General features: G+C 33.4%; 1 protein-coding gene across 3 annotated transcripts in view; it reads left to right on the top strand.

Annotated features, from left to right (window-relative positions):
• Positions 1-24,418, top strand: part of Fstl5 (follistatin like 5) — a 527,925-nt gene that overhangs the window by 451,125 nt on the left and 52,382 nt on the right. For all 3 annotated transcript variants that reach the window (XM_028754928.1, XM_028754930.1, XM_028754929.1), the window contains one exon: positions 13,146-13,295. In XM_028754928.1, coding sequence (XP_028610761.1) covers positions 13,146-13,295 — 150 coding nt within the window. The remainder of the gene's footprint in view (positions 1-13,145; positions 13,296-24,418) is intronic.

Raw genomic sequence — 24,418 nt, 5'->3', positions numbered from 1 at the left:
TGACATCTACAGCACGGTTTTTATTATAGTTAATTCTTTAATCTACATCATTAGGTGCACATATTAAGTGACATAATTTTACAAATGTAACATTTTAAAAATATTTTAAATGTCGATTATATAGAACAGACATTTTTATATGTTTTCTCTGACTGATATAGTTGCATATATTTTTTTGTATTCTCTTTTCACAATAATCCCATACACAATAAATTTGCTACTGTAATCCCAGCAAGTGAGATGCTGAGATAGGATGACTGTTACAATTTTAAGGCAAATCTGGTCTACATTATAAGTCTAGGCTAGTCAGGGCTACACAGTAAGACACTACATTAAAAAAATACAGAAGCTTTAAGTCTTCTAAAACAATAATTAAGGAAAAAGTATCATGAAATATTTTAAATTATTTCAAATATAGTCCAATGGCTGGGAATGTGATTGTATGGTAAGGGACTTGTGTCACATGTGTCAAATCTTGGGTTCCGTTGCTGATGCTAGGGGAAAGAGAAGGTTAATCATATGCAATTTTGCTCCTTATTAGCATTTTCATACAGAACAAACTTCTGTGTGAACTGCAGTCAGGCTTAAAAATAGAAATATATGTAATTATATCTGCAAATAGATTTATAATCTGGGCAAGATAAATCTGTTACATCAGAATAATTATTTCAGTCAGTGGAAGGCTCATAAATTACTCAGGCTGTCTTCCACACTGGCCACAGCTGGACAATATATGAGGATGAAAGAATCCCATCTATATGAGGAGCACCATCTTTCTCTACCAATGTGAGCCATAGGGGGAAAGTACAGTGGTTAAATGGTATTACATGGGCTGAATACATACAGATGAGTCAACAGATTGACACGGAACTCAACCCATACTTCCAACTCACCCACACTGTGGAGAAGAGTGATATAGATATTTGGTGTCTCTAGAAGTAAAGTATTATTTCACATCCAAACTCACCAAAAGGAGAAGCCAGTAAAATCACAGTACTCAATGCCATACTAAAGAAAGAACTTAGAGAGGAAGGAGACCAGTGGCTCACACCCTAGGTCATTCAAAGCATTTAACTATTTTTCTTAAAAATTTGGATCTCTTTTCTTTTGTGGATTTATTAGGATGACTATAAGTTTACCTCAAATAAAATACATCCTTCAAGGTAAATTAAACCTAAGTAGGAGTCATTTAAAATGTGTACCTTTCCCCACCTGCACAATGTCCTCTGAAGCTTGGCAACTGCAAGATCCTGCTTAGCAACTGCAGATAGACTCAAAGCAGAGTATCATATCTTCTTAAGAATAGCAGGGAGACCATAACTCAAGCAGTGTACCATATCTTCTGAAGAACTGCAGGTAGATCATAATTCAAGGCAGTGTACCATATAGACCATGACATGTTTCAAGGCACAGGCCAAGAAGATTTTGTACTTTTCCACCACCTGGACCCTCTTATCCCCTCCCCTTGTAAAACATGCTATAAAAAAGCATTTCATGTTCAAAAAAAAAAAGAAATTAAAAAAAAGAAAAAAAAAGAAATACAAAAGACACAGAAAAATTAAAAAAAAAAGAAAAAAAAATGTTGGACATGACTAGAATTTTCTCTCTAATCTGTTTCACATCTAAGATTTTGGATCATAACAGTAAAGCTGCTTTAGATATTTAAAATAATATTACAGTGATAATTTACCAGGTAAGAGAATAGCCCCAGATAGACATAAGCTGAAGGAAACACTGAGGTTCAAATCTAGGCTATGTTTAAAAACTACACTGATAAATAACCAAAAGTCCACCCTTCAGAGACATGGCATATAATTAAGGATCATTGTTTTACTGATCTCTTTATTTCTAAGAATGTGTTGACAGTTGGAAATTTAGGGTAAACACAAATAAAATTAGGTTACAAAGTGTGTTTGAAGTTAGTAGGCTCTCTTTGTGAGATGCCAGAGATATCAAAGACATTTGAAAGGAATATCTGTAATTCTACGATAACTATTTCTCTTGGACAATTTGATTATCATCAACTTTCAATTATTTTAAGAATATGGCAGTATGAGGTATGTATATTATGTAGTAATAGATTTTTTTACTCTTATTTTTAAGGAGCCATCTTGCTAGGTTTACTGTGTAAAATAAATTTATTACTCTATTATGATAAATTCTTTATTAGGTTGAGAAGCAAAGTTAAACTGAGCCTTTCAATTCCAAATGCTCATGTTAGTTCTTAATCAAGTTGATTGAATGTGAAGCTCCAGCTTCCAGCTAATTCACTTTACCGACAATCAATATAATTGTTGCATCGCACTAGGGTTTCAGTATTAGTTTCAGCCTGATACGTTTTACTAACTACTGTTTTCTGGTTATAAGACATAACTGGAGACCTTTAGCCTGGACAGCTAGTCTCTGTCATTGCTTCAAACACAAGTCTGTACAGTACACATGATATTACTGTCCTTAGGATTCTCAGTCCTGTAAGCCATTGCTGAACCAAGAATTCTGATCTCTACCAAAAGCTAGGAGGACCAGAATGCTGTCTCATTTACTGACTTATTTATAATATCTATAATTTCCTCATTATATTTTATAGGTATTTTAATATTTAAAATTCTATTATTTATCATATCAATTATATCATATATATAATATATAGTTTATATTTTACAAGGTTTCCATTTAGATACAGTTGAAGTCATTCAACACCTTTGATTTTCACCCATACTCTAAAAATAGTTGACAGAATTTGAATTCAATCTTATAAAAATCCAGATAAGTAAATGAGTAATATTCTAATCTGTTCAGTAAGAGCAGCCAATGACAGAGATTTGGAAATGTGTTCCATTATGCTTTGTATGTGCCATGCTTAAAATCCAGCAGAAACACTTCAGTGCAGCCAAATCTCTTCAAACAGTTCTGGGAAATGAAAACAACGTTTATGTGAAATGTGTAGACTAGGTTAATTTCCTGAAGTACAATCTCCAGGGAAAATTCCATCTGAAAATAAGATGTGAGTTGTACTGATTACTTGAACAATACAAACAGGATTTTCTTTAATCCTCACAATGACTCTTTTTGAAGGAAAACATTATTATATGCATTTTACTAAAGAGGTAATCAGGGCTTATGAAAAGTGTTTCAAAACTAACATAAGAATATTGCTGAGTTTTACACCTGGGAATCATTAGTCTCGTGGCTGATTGAGATTCCCTTTTCCAGCCCTGGCTTCTGACTGCACAGGGCCCCCAGTATTTTTATTAGGTGAAAAATAAAGATTTCTTGCAGGCAGTTTGTGTGCTTTTGATATTTGAAAATCAAAATCCTACTATAGGAGATCATTCTGGTGTAGCCCCAATTCAGATAAAAATAGCTTATAAGCTATAAGTTCAAATTTTCTGGCTGACATTGACACAAATTAAACCTCTCATAGAATGTGAAAAATTCATTGGATTTCATTTCTGAGATGGGTGGAATGGAATATTGCCTGTGTTATGAGCAATGATCCCACTTAGAAAAGATGAAAACTTTTCCCCTTCAGTTTCTATTTGTATTTTAGAAAAAAACAAATCTGCTATCCTCAGAGGCTTTGTTATGGCTCAGTAGTAGAGCCCTTACTTTATATAAGCAAATCATTGAGTTTTAATTCACACCAAAAAAAGAAGAAAAATAAAATGTCCTTTGGTTCTAAATTGTTTAATCTCATATTTTGAACATAATTTTCACATATTATGCAAAGCAAAATTTAAAAAGATGTTATAACTAGAGTATTTATAAATAACTCATATATATATATATATATACATATATATGTGCATTTCTAAAAGATTATAAGATATTCCATGAAAACATAAAACTAAACACTCTGATGCAATTTAAAAATGATCAATATTTTATCATTTATTTATCAAAAATTGAATCATTCAACTAGCAAAAATTGTTTACATTGTATCACACAATTTTTTAAGTATAACTTTATTGTATTTACAGTAGTCAAATAAATTGTGATATTGGTTTACTATGTGTGTGTGTGTATGTGTGTGCACATGTGTGTGTGCATGTGCGTGTGAATATAACATATATATATTTTTAAAACAGAGAAATCAATGCACAGGAGCTCAATTTAAGTTTGCTTTTGGTTACTAAGTAGTTTTGACCAAATGAAATCCTCCAAATAATCCACAACGTGCACACAAACCTGCTCTTTCAAAATGGCAGAAGACCCTAAACAGATGATTTAAGCTATAGATTAGTTTTAGCTTAGTAATTAATGATGGTCGAATAGACAACCGTGCACAGAACTATCATGGTTATTAACACTGTAGAGTTGGGCTTTAGACTGTGACTGACAATGTGGTACTTAACAGAAAAATCCTTTACTCATTTATGTTCTATCATAGGTAAGATAATCATGTAGTCATTGTCCATACTCAGTGCCTCATTGACATATTGACTAAATGTGTCAAGGGCTAATATTATCATTGAATACAGAAGGATATGCTTTTACCAAACCATGGGACACAAGTATAGTGTCTGAGGAACTCTGGGGAAGAAGACTCTTTAGACACATTTTAATAGAATGTTCAAATGCAGAAACTGGGAATATAGAGACCAACTCTAGATCAAAAATATACTGATTAATAATACGGGTGGGTGTTTTCGAGAGCTGAGAAAAATTATTGTTTCTTTAATATAAAGTCTACATAGATTAAGAACAGTTACTGAAAACAATATAAATTGATCCATATGAGTTAAATATAAATAAATACAAATATAAATGTGTATTTTACTATAAATAAAAATAATATAACATATAATAAAATAATATATAATAAATTAATATGTAATAAATTAATATAAATAAAATCCTCAAAAATATATGTTTTGTGTATGTCTGCACAATTAATGTCTGTACAGAGTTTCTTCCAGAGATATGGAATGTGCTTGGCCAATTGCTTGCTTGAGTAGCTACATCAATCTTGCACTCTAATAGTTTTTACTTGTAAATTTTTTACAATAAAAGAATTCAATAAAAATCAGCTCAGTTGTTTCTACTAGTTTACAAAGTTGTATATGAGTATAAAATCATTCTATAACAACAACTCTAAAGGAAGCATAATGAAACACAGAGATCTCTTATCTTTTTTTTTCTGAAGTGATGTGCATAGTTTGTGGCATTAAAGAACACGGAAGACAGAGACTCCTAAATTTTCAGCAGTGAGTACAACCCTCCTGACTCTATTTTGAATTATTGCCAGTAGAGAAAATTTGAGGGGCCAGGGAATCTTCTTGGTGACAGAGCACATAAGTAAGACAAGGCAATGCTGCTCAAGCCGGTGTCATTTCACCAGCAAACAACACGCAACAAGAACACTCGTGCAACAGCTTGCAAGCTTTCAACACCAATGCTTATTTCTATGTGTTTAAATAAGATATCGGACACTAGTCCCTTTGTTCCAATATCTTTATATTTATTCTGTCTACCTATGGCTGTGTAAGACACATTCTGGAGTGAATCATGCTGCTACTTATTTCAGTGTCCAAAATAAGTGTGTAGATTACAGGACATCTTACATGCCACATACATGGTGCTATAGGCCATAATACTAAATTAGTGTTTTCATTCACAGCTGTGTACATATCATAAAACAGTGATCACCAACACTATCCAGACAGTCAGATAGCCTTTCCTTACACTCAGAAAACCTGGCCTGGGTTTTAATTAGTATAAGAAAACTTGCTTCTATTCCTCCTGCATATGATAATCTTTACACATTACAACTTACACTTTCTTTTTCTTTCCTCTTTGTTAAGCTATTTTAAACACAACTATTCTTAATAAACACACACACAAACACACACACATATGCACACATTTAGAATTTATTTTAATGTTCAATGTTGCTCTGTTACTTTACATTTAACACCTTATGAGAATGGAACTAAAAGTTTCCTTTCTCTTTTTCTTCCACCCCATTTTGAATTTCTCTAACATAAACCAATATTTATTTTGTCTCTCATATTCTTTGCCTAACTTTGCCCATAAAGGCAAACATTTCAACTTTTCTCTGAGTTTTGATTAAAGTTTTTACTACTTTAAGGATTCCTTTTTATGAATAATTTTTGTTCTGTGTTATATAATCTGCAGATTTTCTAGAAGCAGTTAAATGGAAGAAGTGCTGGTGATAGGTTGGCCACAGATAGCTATTTAGTGTCATCAGAGTGTGGCAGGTACTTGCCTTGGTGAACAATTAACATAAAGGAAATGGATCAAGGATGCCAGATTTCAGCTCTGCCTTTACATAATTAGCAAAAATAAGAAGCCATCAGAATCAAAGAGAATTTAACTAAAACTAACCAGATGATTAGAGTAAGGACTTTATGAAGTTGGAGATCAGCAAAAGTTTCTATCCAGATAAGTTTTATATGTTGTGCATCCCATGAAATCATGACTACTATAGCGGAAAGAGAGCCATGGCTTGTCTTAAATAAATGGGTCAGTGTGGTTGACCGCACTTATTTACAGAAAACAAAATCTGATGCATGATTTACACAGAGCGTAATTATTTTTCTATTTTATTTTGTTTATTAAAAGATGTCAAAAACAGTTTTAACAGTTTTAAAGATGTAAAAACAGTTTAACTGCACCTCTTACTTTCTGATGCTTGTCTCAGAGCAATGGAAGAATGTTGCACAAGAAAACAATGTTTAACATTTCATTAAGCAACTTGAAAACACAATATTGCAATGAAACACACTTTCTTTGGAAGAACTGCTTTGTATCATATCAAGCACACAGTTGCTGCTCAATTAATGCTGTCCAACAATTCAATAATAGTACTTGGTGTAAGTCTAATGATGAAGATCTATAATCCAAGATACTGAGGAGCCTCAGGCAGGAAGATTAAAAATTCAAGGCCGCTCTGCTTAAATAATTTAAAATATTTTTACTTTCATTCTTACAAGTTTATTTTATTATTTTTAAATTCACTTTACATCCCAATTATAGCCTCTTTCTCTCATCTCTTTACCCTTACAAATCCCTCCCTGAATTCTACCCTCTTCTCCTCAGAGAAGGGGAACCTCATCCCAATACCCTTGGGTACTTCCTTTCCCTGGGATATCTAGTCCTAACAGAACTAGGCATGTCCTCTCACACTGAGACCCAAACAGGTTGTCCAGGTAGTAGGTAGGTGATACAATGGGAGGGAAAGCAGTAAGACGGCCTCTGGTCTACTTCTGAGAGGACCCAAATAAATACTAAGCTGCACATTTGCTATAAATGTATAGGAGATCTAGTTCTAGCTCCTGCATGCTTCCTGGTTGGTGGCCCAGGCTCTGTGTGCCCCTACAGTCCCAAGTTTCTTGACTCTGTGAGTCTTCCTGTGGTGTCCTTGACCCCCCTTGACTTGTTTGCTTTGAATCTCCACTCTTTCAGAAGACTCTTAGTGTTCGTCTTGATGTTTGACTGTGAGTCTCTGCATCTGGCTATATCCACTGTAGTATAAAGTCTCTCAGAAGACGGCTATGCTAGGTCCCTTTCTGCAAGCATAGCTGAATATCATGAATAGTGTTAGGGGTTGGTTCTCTCATATGGGATGAGTCTAGAGTTGGGCAGTCATTGGTTGGCTGTTCCTTCAGTCTCTGCTTCATACTGCACATCCTATAGGCAGGACAAATTTTATGTTGAAGGTTTTATGGGTGGATTGATGTCACCCTCTCTCCTCTGGTAGTCTTTCCTGGCTATGGGATATGGCCAGTTCAATCTCTATATCCGTGCCTGGTGGGAATCTCAGCTATGGTCACCCCTGTATACTCCTTATCCACTTCTGTCCCAGGCCTCTAGCTGGTTCCTAGAGTGGGCACTCCCAACTGATTTCCATTCTCTCTCCTAGCCCTCTCCTGCCCCCTCCACTTGATGGCCTTCTCTGTTTCCCTCTTTGCATACTCTCTTACCCAGTTCTCTATTTCCATCCATTTCCAATGACTATTATGTTCTCCTGAGTCACACTAGTGCATTCTTCCTAGGGAACTCCTTATTACCCAGTTTCTATTGGTCTATGGATTGTAGCTTGGTGTTTCTGCACTTTATTGTTAATATCCATTTATAAATGGGCACACCCCATTCATGTCTTGCTGGCTCTGGGTTACCTCACTCAGTATGCCATTCTCAAGTTCCATCCAATTGCCTGCAATGTTCATGATGTCTTTGTTTTTAATAGTTCATTTGTATTCCATTGTGTAGATATACCACATTTTCCTTATCCATTCTTTAATTGAGAAACATTTAGATCTTTCCTAGTGTTTCTGTCTATTACAAATAAAGCTGCTATGGACATAGTTGAGCACATGTCCCTGTGGTATAGTATGTTATTTTTTTGGTATATGCCAAGGAGTAATACAGCTGGCCCTTGAGATAAAACTATTTCCCATTTCCTGAGAAACAACGAAGTTTATTTCCAAAGTGGTTGTATAAGTTTATAAGCCTTGAAACAATGGAAGAATGTTCACCTTGCTCCATATCCTTGATACCATGTGCTATCACCTGAGGTTTTAATCTTAGCCCTTCTGATGGTCATAAGATAGAATCTCATGGTTGTTTTCATTTCCATTTCCCTGATGAGTAAAGATGCTGAAGATTTCTTTAAATGTTTCCCAGACATTTGAGACATGGGTGCCATCTCTCCAGCCCCCCTCAGATCTAAAATTCTGAGTTCTCTGTTGACTTTGAAAGACTGTCTTTTAGAGAAGGTAAAATGGCAAGAGTGGTTTTGAATATAATAAACATAGAGGAGAAAGTGTAGGAGGAGGCATGTACATCCTTGTGCTCACAGATAATCATAGAGGAGCCAGAAATATTAAACACACAGAGTTGTCTATTCAAAGCAAAATAAGTATAATCTCTTTTCCACCTAGAAGGCCTGGAACAGTTGTGGATAATAGCATAAAGACTGCTGTGCTGTGTGTGTGGCCAGACTACACTGAGTCTCTGCTTATTTGTTTCAATCAATCTATAGTACTATTATCCCCCAGATCCTTGTACTTAACTCTTTTATTTTGAGCCTTTTTATAGTTAATCTATAAAACAAATCTTTGTGGAACATGTAATTCCTACTTTATCAAGAGTTTTGATGTAATCATATCTTAAGCTTTATTGTGTGCTTGGAATTGAGTTAATTATCACCAGGAAACTTTTCCCCAAATTATACTGTGCATAAATATGCTAAAAGTAAAAAACGTTGGGTCAGCTTCTAGAACTTTGAACCAACGTCAATCCTTGGCCTTGGTTGCTGCAGTGAACAATGCAGTGAGGAAAACAAAGTACCATTCTAGAAAGTTCTGAAAGGTTTGAGTAAAATATGATGAATATTTGAGGAAAAAAATAGATAGATCCAATTAAGTTGTTCATAATTTGGTGCATAACTTTGAGGAGGAAATGTATTATGAGCCTTGCTTAAAGCAGAAAATTGTAGACAGGTATCCTAAGATCAGAGAGAGGCAAGAAGAGTGGACGCTAGAGGGATGGACAAGTACTTCAGCTGGTACAGTTTGGCTTGTAACCATGATGCCCTAGATTCAATCTTCAACAACAGATACCATGCACAGTGACTCATGCTTATACTGACAGAAGGAAGAGGCAGAAAGAATAGAAGTTCAAGGCCATCTTTGACTACATAGAGAATTCAAGGTTAACTTGGGTTATATGAGATCTTATCTCAAATGTAGATGGAAGGAATGAAGCAAAGAAAAAGAATAAAGGAAAGAAGGAAGATAGGAAGGAAAGAAGGCAGGGAGGGAGGAAGGGAAGGATGAAGAGAAGGGGAAAAGAAAGAAGGAAAGAAGGAAGGAGAGAGGAAGAGAGGGGAGAAAGGAAAGGAAGAACTACATGGGAAGGCAAACAGACAATTAACAAGAACCTGTTGAGTGATGAAAACATGGAAAGGCTTAATGCAAATATAATGTCTTTTCTAAGGGTAGTGATGCAAGATTTGCTGAAGGTAGGAAAATGAAGAAAGGAGTGAGGATGGTAAAGTAGGCATTTGAGACCAAATCATTGTAATGGGTAATTAGTATAAAAATAAAATGATAAATTTCCAAGATAAAGACAAGCGGATGTAATTTCTTCTTTGAGTTATTAAGGTCCAGAAAAGGAGGCACCAGTAACAGTATTAAACCACAAAATTAAACTTCTACTATAACCTGAATAAATCTTGCAGATCTTTAATGCTTTGGAATAACATAATAGATGTACATGAAATACAGAATTTAATTTGAAATAGACTCAACCAGAATAAGTTCTAATTTTGAACAGAATTGTCTGTTTCTACCCACCTCTTTTTCCATTAGCATATATTATCTTAATGTTATTTTTATTGTTGGCATTTTTGTCTTTTCCCATTAAATGTTTGATACATGTGAATAACATTCCTCTATAATTTCCCACCAAACTATAACTATTAATACATATAATCTGAAAAAGAGTTGTGTTTTTATTAAATTGGATCTGACAGACTTTAATCAGAAATAATGATGTAAAGCAAAGTAAATGAAACCCAAGGTATCTGTGTGGAAGCTCCTAATGGCTTTGTAAAAATGATTGTAAGTGTGGCCAGGGGTATCTTTGGGTAATGGCATACAAATAGAAAATCATTCCCAGCTGAGCAGGTTATTTTACTGTTGACTCTTTCTGAAGCAGACAACGCTGTGGAAATTGCTTCTGGTCTGGCAGTTGTTTGGCTGACAGCTATGTGTCAGGTTATTCATTCTTGCATTACTTCTTCAGATTTAGTGGGACGATTTTACACAAGAACAATGCATTTGTAAACATTTTCCCTATATTCGAGGTCTTTCATCAGATGTCACCTCAGGTCCAACTTTTCTCCCAACACATTGTACCTCCATAAATATTTTATCTGATATTTATTTCTTTAAAAGAAAAAAGGCAAAGCAAAACAAAACAAAAATCGAGGATCTTGTCAATGACATTCAGTGCAGTTCTGAAGAAAAGTTACTCAGGTGTCTCATGGGAAATGATGAGTGAAATTTCAAAATTACATTCTGTTTTAAAGAGGGTCTGCCTCAAGGTTTGCATGACTTCCTTAACCTTCCACAATACTTTCTACAGTCCCACTGCTAAAGAGACATTGTGCTACAAGTTATTGAACAAAGTTCATTTCCTAACCCAGAGGTGTTTATATCATTCAACACTGACTACTTGAATTTCAGGTTATTTGCAGGTTTTACTGTGAACAATGGTTTGTTTTAAACAGCAGAAAAGTAGAATATTCCCCAACATTACAAGCTACACTGATTTGAGCTGGTGAATGCTATAGGTCCTCCTTGGAGTTACTGATGTTACAAAATGTAAAGAGTACACCATAAAAGCCTTGTTACAAGGTGCTTTGGAATGTCCACTATATTTCAAATTCTAAGACAAACATGAAAACTACCTGCCATGGCCAGGCTATTCAAGCTGTGTTGTATTATTAGATGTTGAATATAATCATATATATCTACTGTCACTATTATGTTGATATCATCTGTTTTGATAACTCTTTTATAAGTGGACATTAAATGTAGCATCCATAGAACAATATTTCATGTGAATTAGAGAAGAAAATAAGTATGCTAGGGCAGTTTTGGATTTTATAGTGTGTAAATAGTGTGCAAAAAGATACAATGAAAGAAAGAAGACATTAGTTATCAATTGTCATACCCAAACAACAACCCATATAAATCTCTCCAGTGGTTATTTAACAGCTTGTTGTTCATGTGTGTGCTCTCAGAACTATCATGTAATGAGGCAGTTTTTCAGAATTTTTTTTAAGTTAGCTTGGTGTATTGTGTGTGTGTGTGTGTGTGTGTGTGTGTGTGTTGGGGGATGCAATCTTAACAGTGAGACTGGCTTCATCTCTGACTCTTTTGACTCTTTTGCCTGTCTCTGATACCCTTTGGGTCCCATTGGTTTGCTTTGTTTGGCATTGATATGAAGTCGTTTGCCTTGTCATATTTTACATGTCTTGATTTGTCTTCATTGGCTACGATCTCTTGGAGGACTGCTCTTTTCTGAAGGGAAAATAGAGGAGGTGTAGGGATGTTAGGAGTGGGAGGAAACTGGAATTGGTATGTATTGTATAAAAGAAGGACATATTTTAAATTTTTGAAAGGGAAATGGGAAGAGACATAGAAACAGTACATTTTTGCATGATGTCTTTTTCTGTTGAAAACTCTTGACACTAGGAAGTCTTGGGAGAAAACTACTGTTTTTCTTAAACTGTTGAGTTAATAAACAAGAGGTTAAAATAAAAAGGGTTTGTATTTTACCTGAAAAATCAATAACTGAGTATCAGGCTCAAGGGGTTCTTCATTACCCATACAAAATTCAGCCCTACTTGAACTGGTCCAAAATTGAGTAAAGGCTCAGCTGACGCTGAACTATACAAGGATTTCTGGCAGCTAGATAAAAGCCAGAATTCCTCAGAAACTGTGAAACAGGTTCTTGTCTGCCAAAAGAAGTAAGTTATTTCCCTTGTCCTTGTCAGAAGGGACTCATTATCGGCATATACCTGTGGTGCTTTTCAGCTTACCAAAATCCATGCTAGCCTCCAGGCTCCCTCATCCCCTAATCACACATACCAATTATTGTTTTTCATAGGAGTCCCACATTACAAGTACCCATTATTCATTCACTATATAATGGAAAGTATTTTTCTTCTGCTTCAGCTATTATCACTATTTTCTTTCTTGCTGTTCTCTATAATTCTCCTTCCCTAGGATGATGGCCATGTCCAGTCTGCCTTTTTCTCTGCTCTGGTCTCTTCTACATGCATATGGATATTTTCTCTCTTCTCTACAAGAAAAACATTCCCCAAAATCATGAAAAGTCATATCATTGCTTGTTTATTTGTTTGCTTTTCCTGCTCCCCTACTTACTCTGGAGACCTGGAATCACATTACAGGAGTCTCATTGCTGTTATATTTTATGTAATGAACTTAATTTGCTCTGCATTTTATTGACCAACCCTTTTTATTTGCACATTTAATATTTGATGTTGAGTATCCTCAATTACCACACATTAATTTTTCTCAGGATACTGCCATTACCTTGTTATGAGTTTCAATGTAAATTTGTTTTTCTGCTTCCTAAACTGCAGGATGAAGTCTGTCCCAAAGCTGAAGAGGATGAAGTGCAGAGATGTGTGTGGGCTTCTGCTGTTAATGTCAAAGACAAGTTCATTTATGTTGCCCAGCCAACTTTGGATAGAATCTTGATTGTTGATGTGCAGTCCCAAAAAGTTGTTCAGGTATGATGATGGGTATTTATGAAAATAAAACTTAAAATACATATTTACTTAAGTCTTAGAGTATCTACCACCTAAGTTGTTTACTGACATCTAATTGTCATTACAAACATGGTTTATTATGACTGTAATATTCACCACAAATTTTCACAAGTTACTAAATATTAATAAATGACTATTAATCATAAAAGAGGCTTATAGGTCAATAATACAGAAGGCAACCTAAAATAGACCTTGCCATGATGATGGATTCACATGTTTACTATGTCTCTAGTATGAACCATCATGTTTGACCTCTTCCAGTACTATTTCCAATAATATGCTGTAGCCAATTTGCCAAAATTCAAAAATAAAATAACATACTGAAAGTATTGTATCTTGGGTATTGTATCCAGAATTTGGACCGGAACAGTTAAAATCATTGGCTTCAGTATAGAAAAAATAATGTAAGCATAATCATGAAGTATAAGATGCATATTACTTGTAAATGGAAATAATAACTATATACACTTTAGAGTTACATTGAACCTAAAATAAGTTCATGCATGTATAACATTCAAAGCAGACACTTATATATGAATTGTCACATTATCTATCACCTCTTAAGTTTCATAATGCCTTAGAGACAGTGATGTCCAACTGCCCCTTGTACCTTGTATGTATAGATAAACTTTAAAGTCAATATTTTTATGAAATTGACACACACACACCTTGATTCTTATTTAAAGGAACAAAAGTAGCTTAGAAACACAAAGATAAATGATTCTGCTATTATCAACTTCACATGAATTCATCCATCCATCCATCCATCCATCCATCTATTGTTGCTATAATCATGGATTAATTGCTACTGTAAGATATGTTGGCTATAAATAAATGAATGGCATTGATTCTAATACAAAGTTCTGGTGCCTGTCAGAGTCGAAGTTCTGACCTGACATTGAATCTAATGGTTTAGTTTCTGATGTGAAAATGAATAATAAAATCTTGAATAAAATTATGAACAGGTATTCAACTAGAAAATTCTAAGGTTTCCAGGATTACTCATTCATCATGGAGATCCAATTTATTTCTCACTTACATAATATGAGAACAAATAGCCTGAATGTTACAGTTCATTTGCATATGATTTGGAAGCTGTTGAATTTTGACAAGGGTAGTTTTATTTTGATTTACTCTGAGATAGGTCAGTGTAAATTAGAGGCATTTGGTCTGAAATGATCAAGTCTCCTTGCCAGAATTTTAAAATTAGATGTATGATCTGAGACTAATCAAGCTGGTCTTTAAATTCAATTTTAAATAGAGACCAACGCTTACTGAATATATATTTCCTAATAGATATTCAAAAGTGGGAAATGCCAGTATCACTTATTATTCATAGAATTTTGCCTTCTGACAATGATGTCAAATTAAAAATTAATAGAAATAATGGATAATAAAATGGCCAAATGCTATGCAATTACCACAGAAGTCATATTATTTTTAGGTCTTTCTTATAGCTATGAAATACTAGGAAATCATAAGATCTTATGCAATTTAAAATTAAAGAAAGGTACATTCTGATATAAGTATGACTCTAGTGCATTTTTAGGCTCAAGTTTGACACTTAATATAAAGATAGTGTGTGACTCCAATGGAAATCTCTTTATGATATTGAAATAATAATATCTTCACTACTCTATCAGAATACATCCTACACAAATGTTTAATTATATATATTTTTGTCACCATATCAATTGTCAGATTGTGGATATTATATGAATAGAAATGTTTAATATGTATTATTTGATTCTGGCTCCTGGGTCTGTTAGTTAGTGCAGAAGAGTTTTATTTTCATGTGGACTATGTTCGTACTATTATTTTGCTATTAGAGATTTACTAGAGTTAATGATTCATGATTATGGAGTCTATATTTGTATATTCATCCATGTAAAATCAAGCATAACCTCAAAATCAGCAATTAAAGTATTCTGCAGTCTTATGTAGGGGCAGATTTGCAGAGACATTGTTAGTGGACATAGGTGTTCCTAACTCACAGTTTTGAAATTTTTTCACATAAAGAAATTATCTAGAATGATGATAAGGCTTAAGTAAAAGACCTTGATGTGCCGAGTAGTAAACTATATCTAGACATGAATCATAAGTAAAAGACCTTGATGTGCCGAGTAGTAAACTATATCTAGACATGAATCATAGTGTCATAGTACATGTGCTCAGTGTTAGTAAATTATGTATGTTAAGTATTTTATTTTCAAACAAACGTACACACACACACACACATATATATAATTATATATCAGCAATTGATTTAATTGTGTAAAAAGAATGAACAATTAAAACACATTCAAATTTGATTAGTATGAATATTGCCACTAGCTATGTATTTGTGTTCCTTTCTGGTGTACATGGGTATAGTGAATTACATAGATATGTATAAAATTGTGTATACATGATTATATATATATATATATATATATATATATATATATATCCAGTCATACATATACAAACATGGATGCAATATATGAGGTGATATATGAAAAGCAACATTGTTTTAAATTTCTGTATATGTGTTTAATTTTAAGAGTCGAAGTTTGAAAACATTGTACTCTTTAACCATTTTAAAATAGCATATGCTAGAATTAGTGTTTGATTTCTATAAAAATATATTTTGAAAATTCTGACAAGCAGTAGTAATGACACTGTTAGTAAAATTAGAAAGACAATTCCTTAGTGGTGTTCTTTCTCATAATTCTATATTAATGTACATTTAAAAAAAACCCTGGGTATAAGTACTTTTGAATGTCAGAATGTTTGTATTATAATCACCTTTGAAATGTAAATTTCTAACATATAACCTAAAATTTAATCAGATTAGAATAAATGCTTAAGCAAATAACAGTTTATATAAAGGTAACCAAATTTTAACCACATTTTTTTTAAAAAAAAGCAGTTCTGAATTAATAAGAGTTCAGTACAATATTCACTATCAAGGCAAAGCCAGCTTGGAGAGTCAGGTAGATCCCTGCATGGAGAACGTGAGAGGAGGCAAGGTACAGCCTTCTGCAGACACATACAAGAGGCAATGCAAGCCGCGTGTCTGAATGATTGAGTTGGAGAAAATTAACCTTTTAGGTAGTATTCAGATCTACTGGAAAAATTAATAACACAGCCTAGTGTGGTCTTTGTTTTCTGTTTTACAGAAATATATTTTCTCACAAAAATAAATGATAATTGAAATTGCTTACATCTGGATTGAGAAAACTTACTTAAGTATTAAATTTCATGTGCAAATGAACAAAGTAATGAGTACACATGTAATATATTAAAATTTCTCTCTCAACGGGATATTTTTTCTGTTTAAAGTTGAGCTGTATTAGCATTTGAAGATGGATGAAAACAGCCAAAAAAGATACTTAAATACTATAGAAATGTTGGTGGGAAGGATGAAAGTCCTTGCTGCTCACCCTAAGTATAATCACCAGAACACACATGGTGAAAGGACAGAGTGTGTTCTACAAATTTGATCTCTGATAGCCATATGAGACACACCAAGCATATATCAATACACATACACACAACACAAGAACATATTAAATAAAAGTATTAAATTTTCTGCAAGCTATTGTTAGGCATTGAAAAGTATAACACTTTTAGAAACACTAAACTTTAGACTATCAAAATGGTTGAGGGGGATAAAATAAAAATAAAAACAAATGCAAAAAAAAAACACAGGAAAAAACAAAACAAAAAGATGAAATATACATAAAAATAACCTTAGGATCTTGAGAGGTATCACACTTCTGACAGATATATTGACTGAAAATTCCAAAAGAAAAAGAAGTAGAAATGAAATGTTGTGATATGTAGAGAAATAATGAATGGGTCAACATTTTTATAATCAATGAAAACCTCCAATACAAACTCCCAGGGGGTTAAAAGTTCAAAGTGGCTAACAGCATGATGTCTTGCTAAATTCTGTATAGTTCTTAGAACTAATAATAAAAATAACAAACAAGGGCTCCTCAACCAGTCAGTTAACAAGAATGAATCAAAATGAGATGAAAGCATTAAGCTTATTAAAGGAAAGCAAAGGTAAGAACCCTGCTGGAAAAGTACGAGGACATGAATTTGAATATTCTGCACTCACATAAAAATAAATAAGTAGAACATGGTCAGTGTTGAGAGATGGGGTGTAGAGAGAGGTATATTCCAGAAGCTCCTTAGCCTGACATATAGATAAATGGCAATCTTCATGTATAGTAACAGCTTAGTGTTCAACTAGAGTAAGACTAAGAGTGGTAAAGAAAGATACTCAATGTTTTCTTCCAGCCACTGCATTCATACGTTCATACATTCATAGGTACTCCCACAAACATGTGTGCTCTCACTCATACAAATACACATACACACACTAAAAACTTAAATAATTATTCTGTTAAAAAATGAAATTTGGGAAATGGATATATTTCATTTTGCAAACTTTGGAAAATTAAAATATGTGCGCCATACAACAGCTGTGGAGAGACATTGAATAATAGGGGGAAAAAAACTCCTGAATTAAACCAGCCTGTATATTTTAGAGATATTTTGATGTGTATAATATATCACATAGTGTGTAATCCTTAGAACAGAAACCTGGAATTGTGTTATGTTAGGGAAGAGTTTTCGTCTCTGTTTCCACAGGAGAAGAAAAGCTATGGATTCTATCAAGATTGATAAAGATGAAATTCAAACAGGAAAGACCTCCTGAGAGGAGAAATATCTTCTATTCGACAGACAGCTTGGTCATTCAGTCAACTTATAAAGACTAACATATGCCTTTCACTTGATCAGTCATGAAAAAAGAAAACTACAAAATAATAATATTATTGAAAGATAATTTACCAAAGGCACATATGCCTTGCTGACATGAAATGAAAAGTGGGTTTTCATAAACTATATATCTTAATTCTTGGTGCTTCTTCACAAATGTATAACATCAAAATTATATCAAGATACATATACTCAGAATATAGCACAAAAATTTCTGATTCCACAGAATTCCAAAATAGCTACTTTTATAAAGGTCAGTCATTTCTATTTTTTGTCAAACTTCATGTGAATTGGATCACACACTATGTGATATATTGTAGTCATTTTCTTCCTTCAACATTCTACTTCATTGTTTCTGTAATTTATCACATGGATTACCACAATTCATTTATCTTTTATCCATTGTTGCCACTGCAGTTCTTAACAAATTTGGGTTATTACAAATAAAGTTGTCCTAAACATTCTAATATATAAATATATATATATAATGGATTATATATTATATATTATATATCCATATATATATGGATATATAGATGAAATAAGAAAAAAGGAAAGAAGGAAGAATCAATCCATCAAAAATCCAGAAAATAAAAGAAACAAAAAATGTCTTCTACAAATAAGAGAAAATATAAGGCCTTCCTTTTGTGTTTGTTTGTAATTTTTTCATGTTTTAATATTTATATTTAATCTTTTTTTTAAGTCTAGTTGTTATCCCTCTTCTCGTCTGCCCTCTGAGAGTTCCTCATTCCATTTCTCTCCCCAGTCTCCATTCAAGAGGATATCCACCTCACCTCACTTACCACACAACCCTGCCAGGCCTCCCTACTCTCTTCAGGGTTAGATACATCTCTCATTGAAGCCAGACCAGTCAGACCTTTGCTGTATATGTGGTAGAGGCCTTATACCAACTAGTGTATGTTGCATGGTTGCTGGCTCTGTGTGTGAGAGATTTCGGTGGTCTTGGTTAGTTGAGGCTACTGATCTTCCTATGGAGTCACCCTCTCCTCAATTTCTTCCAGCCTTTCTCTAATTCAATCATAGGGGGTCCTCGTCTTTAGTTCATTGGTTAGGTAAAAGCAGCAAAAGTCCATAATGGTCATTACTCCTGGTGTTAACATTCAGAAATTCCATTGCGAATCCTGGTAAAATGAAGCCACAGTGATTCAACAAAGTGAATTTGGAAAGATTTCAATATAGGTAAATTTATCGGCATTAAGACGAACTATTGATTATACCTTGCCAAAATTTACTTTTCTACATGATTTGAAAACAATATAAATTAAAGGTCTATGAATTTAAAAGCCACTGTACTTTAAAGCTATTAGTTCAGTATATCTTTCTAAATGTATTCAATGCTTTCATTTCATTTGATAGAATAAAAGGAATTAAAATATTTAATCAGTGAATCTTAACCGCAAAGAAATGGAACACAAAAATTTTAAGAAAAAAAAAGAGCAAAAAATTAAATAATGAACACCAAGAAATGTCAAAAAATTGAAACGAAAAGTCAGCCTTCTAAAAAATGAGCAGCATTCAAAATACCTTACATAAATGGACAAATAAGAAGGAGGAAATCACAAATTACTAATCTTGTCCAATATTGAATCATGAATAAGTTTAAAGCAGTTTGATTGGCATACAACTAAATGACATAACACTAAACTAAGGGAGTAAAGGATCTGTATAAGCAATGTTATAACATATAACTAAAAGTAATTAAAGAAACAAATAAAATCTAATGACTGTGATTTAGAAGATCTCATATTGTTTAGATGTCAATCCCAACCACAGTGATCTATGGACTCAAAGCAAAATCTAAACAGAAATAGGTAAGAGAAATGAAAAATGTCATCCAACAATTGTATAGCACCCCACAGAACCACATCAATGTCAATAAAGATAAATAAAACTGGAATATACATTATACATTATTTATTACTATTTTCTTTTTTATAAACTTCATACAAAGCAACAATTACTAAAATAATACTCAGAAAGAGACATATAGATTAATGAAATATAATACAAATTCAAGTACTCTTACATAAACTCTCAAGTTATTTTTGAGAATTTGATTCCCCACTTTTCAATGAAACTATTTTAAACTTTTACTAAAAGTGGATATGTATACACAAAAGAATAAAGTTGTAAACTTACCCAATTGTACAGGCAACAAGTATCTCAAAATGATAGGTAAATATACATGTGAAATATAAACTAAAAGAAAGCAAGCAACAAGTTAGAAGATACTAGATCTGCTGATGACATCGTGGATATGACACCAAAACTGTGGGAAATCAAAAGATAGTAGACAACTTGGACAGTATAAGTTTATTTAAATATTTCACAGCAAATTATATGAAGTAAACATTATTCATATTTCTAATAGGGATTGGTACCTAGAGCATACAGAAGATTTCTAAATAGAAAAATAGATAACTGGACTTGAACAAGTACAAGAACTTGAACATATATTTCCATACAGAATATATATAAGCAGCCATTAAGCATAGAAAATGATGCTATGTCATATGAAGCATTAAGAAAATGAAAATGAAATCTACAATGAGATTTAATTCATATATATCATTAAATCAAACACAATCTGTTGACAAGAATGTATCAAAATTTATGCATTTTCAAAATGTAAATAGGAATGACCACAGCAGAGCTACCAGGGAATGGAGTGTCGTGACTTATCAAAATTTAAATCGCCCAAATGTGACTGAGCAATGTTATGACCCCTGACTGTACATATCCACATAGTGCTAAGGTGAGGATTCGACACTGACGCCCTTCAGTAGGTGAATGTGGCATACTGTACAATGGAGTTTTTATTCACTCATTGAAAAGTGATAGTCCATCTCTGCCTAGCAAGACTAAAAGTATAAGCATCTGACTCTCACCCAACATCTATAGAGATGTATGGAATCCTGACTCCAATCTCCTTGTTTGTGCAACAGATGTAAAAGCTTAACCACTGAGACACTTCCTCCCTCCACCATTTTTAGTATTTATTGTACTCTTTATGATATTTATGAAAGCCTTTTATCTCCAAATAATCTTAAGTTTATCTGCCTCTCCTTTCCCATTTTTTTCTCTAGTTCTAGAGATGGAACCTGGGCCTTCAGTTTGTTAATCAAGTCCTCCAGTATCTGACTAAGCTAAAACCTAACTCTCTCATTTAGAGAGATGCTACTATAATGTTTTTATCTCTTCATTTAAAAAATAATAAAGTTAGGTAATTTTGAATTTTTTAAGCTCTCTGTTTGCCTTCTACATATAGTTTTAGCTCATTCATATCTTCAGATAATGTGTTTCCTAACTCTATTACTGACTGTGTGAAATAATATATCCTTATATTTGTCTCAAAATTATCTTATCTCTGTACACATTTCAGTGGTATTACATGCATGCTTAAAAGCAAACTGTGCATATCCTGGTGACTTCATTTCTGTACCCACAAGTAACTTTTATGGTCTTAAATACTCTCATGACTTTTCCTAAAATCTAAAAAAAAAAAAAAAAAAAAATCTAAAAAGATTTTGCAGATTTAAATCAAGTACTCTGCAGATGAATCCTTGTAGCTCAAATTTAAAGAAAATATTCCTATCCATTAAAATCTAAATAAAAATATATTGTTTCTATTTTAAACTTAATCCAAAGACAGAAGATGGAAAATTTATTGTGAATTGTAAAGTATAAAACAATTACAAAATAGATCCTTTCTGTGTTTGTCTATTTGTGAGCACTAAATTGAAACTAGCTTTTACTCCTATTCAAATACTTTATCTTTCCAGCCTGTATCCATGTCTTCTTCAATGTCTTGTGGAAAATAATGAGACAAATATAATAACCATAATAAAAGTTAGTTGTCTCCTAAATACTACAAAATGTGCTACAGAATTCATTTTCCTGTTTTTAAATATTTGTAAATGCTGACAGAAGAAAATTCATTGTTCCTAGAATGAATACATATTATTTACATATACTAATCTATACATATTAGAATAAAGGCAAAGCCACTACACCTAATTAAATGTACCCTTCAAAGTTTCTTCTTTGATTCAAGTAAGTCTACAGTAACTTTTATAGCTCTGCAGTTGATACAAAGGCCTTGGCCAAGCTAAGTGTCTCTGCTCCAGAAATGAATCTCCAGCCGTTGCTTTTCTTGAGACAAGATTTACACATGTGCTTCAAGCTATGAACCAACTGTGATCTCTTGTGAATTCTCAGGAGTGCTGGGACTGTAGCTGCATACAATCATGACCACCATCCCAGAATAATATACTAATCTATAACACCACATTTATGTATTTTTCTTTTGCATTACTTGACTTTATGGCCTCAGTTTATATGGATATTTCAGGACTACAGACTATTAAACTTTAAGCTGCATTGAAGTATATTATCTTTAGAAAAGGGACTAGTTTTTTGTCATATAAGAATTTCCAGCTTCGGTCGAAAGATGATAGAGTTCAGCAAACATTGTTTTCAGTAAACCTTCATTTTTTTTTGTAGCAAAAAACTAAAAGTCACAATGATTCTTTTTGTTTTGTTTTGTTTTGTTTTGTTTTTCGAGACAGGGTTTCTCTGTGTAGCCCTGGCTGTCCTGTAGACCTGGCTGGCCTTGAACTCAGAAATCCACCTGCCTCTGCCTCCCAAGTGCTGGGATTAAAGGCATGCACCACCACTACCCAGCTAAGCCCCAATAATTTAATAGTATATCTAAACTCGGTATTGTTTTAAACGTCAAATAGTTTCAATTATTTTCTAGAGCTGAACACAAGATGATGTTTGGCTGTATGGATGATTAACTAGTAAACAACTGACCTCATTTTCTTTTCTATGGAATAAGATTCTGTTCTGCCTGTGTGCAGAAGTGGCTTAGTGTGACACCTCAGGAGTATTATTGGAATCATCAACAGTCTCCTCCAGCCATTATCACATTATCTTGAGAATCTACATCATTAGTTTAAATTAGGTTCACTTAATTAGCCAGCTGGTACTCTCCTTGTCAGACTGGTAAACAAGCTGTGCTGTACTGTTCCCGTGTGTGTGTCAAGTCTCAGGCTTTCTTCTGTGTCTAGCTGTTATTGTCAGTGTTTCTCCATGACAAAGTGAACCATCTCCAAAGAATCTAATGCAACTTGTACATGAGCAGTGCACTGTGCACTCAGGACTTTGTATTTGTTGTAGTTGTTCCAGAAAGACTGGTGACTCATTACATCATCTATGTACAGGAACATTAGTGTCTATAGGTCAACAAAGATATAAACACACATAGAAAAGTGAATTAATTCTGAAAGTTTATCTGAAATTAGACTGTGAACACTACTTTTATAATGTAATAGAGATAAGTCCTCTATCAATGCATCTATGAAGCTATGTTGCAGCAAACAACATTTTTGTATTAATATTATATATTATTTTCAATAATGTTTACAAAACAAATAGAAGGGTAGTTTAGTTCACCAGAAAAATATAGCACTGAACATAGTATTTACAGGAAATAATCTTTCTAGAGCCTGAAACCATTGAGACCATAACATAGTTATTGAAAATATTTCAGAAGGGGTTAATATTTCCACAGAACTTCAGACAATGTGCTGCAGTAGAATTGTTTGTATAGAATCAGAGAAGCAGAGGAGTACTTTTCAAAACATCTAGCTTATTTTCAGTAAGAAAAAAAGTGTGAGGTTTGTTTTTACTTCAACATATATTCTTTACTTTATTTTAAAAATTCCAGAATATTTCACTAAGTCAAATAAGCTTGATTCAATCATTCATGTTAAAAGAGTCCTCCCCAGAATTGCAAGGTAACTCTTTGTTTCTGGATGATTCTGGTGGAAGAGTCTGAAAACAAATTTTCTAGAAAAATATTTAGAGAGTAATGTAAACCATATCAAGGAAGAAATAATTCAACAGAAGCTGAGCTTGGGAGAAAGATAATTACACAACAGCAAACCACATTCAAAACATACATCACAGATCACTGCCTTTTAAAAAAATATATAATTTTTTTCCAGAAGCTAGAAGAGGGAGGTTGACCTCAGAAACACATAAACAAATAAGCAGTGTGTGCAATGAATTATATCTGTGTCCTTCCAACTCCATGGAGTTCAGGAGTCCCAAACAGGTGTGAAAGTGGCCCATCACATTTGGAAATGGAGTCATGTCATAATGTCAAATATTTAAACACCCTGGGTGGTATCCACTGCATGAACTCCTATTTGACTAGCAAATGAGCAGCCATGGGGAGATGACCTTAACATCTTTGTTTATATTTGTTTATGTCTTACGATGGA

Source organism: Grammomys surdaster, unplaced genomic scaffold (assembly GCF_004785775.1).
Source record: "Grammomys surdaster isolate TR1022 unplaced genomic scaffold, NIH_TR_1.0 126039, whole genome shotgun sequence".
Classification (NCBI taxonomy): domain Eukaryota; kingdom Metazoa; phylum Chordata; class Mammalia; order Rodentia; family Muridae; genus Grammomys; species Grammomys surdaster.
The sequence above is the reverse complement of the archived record's forward strand: the minus strand, read 5'-3'. Positions and strand labels throughout refer to the sequence as shown.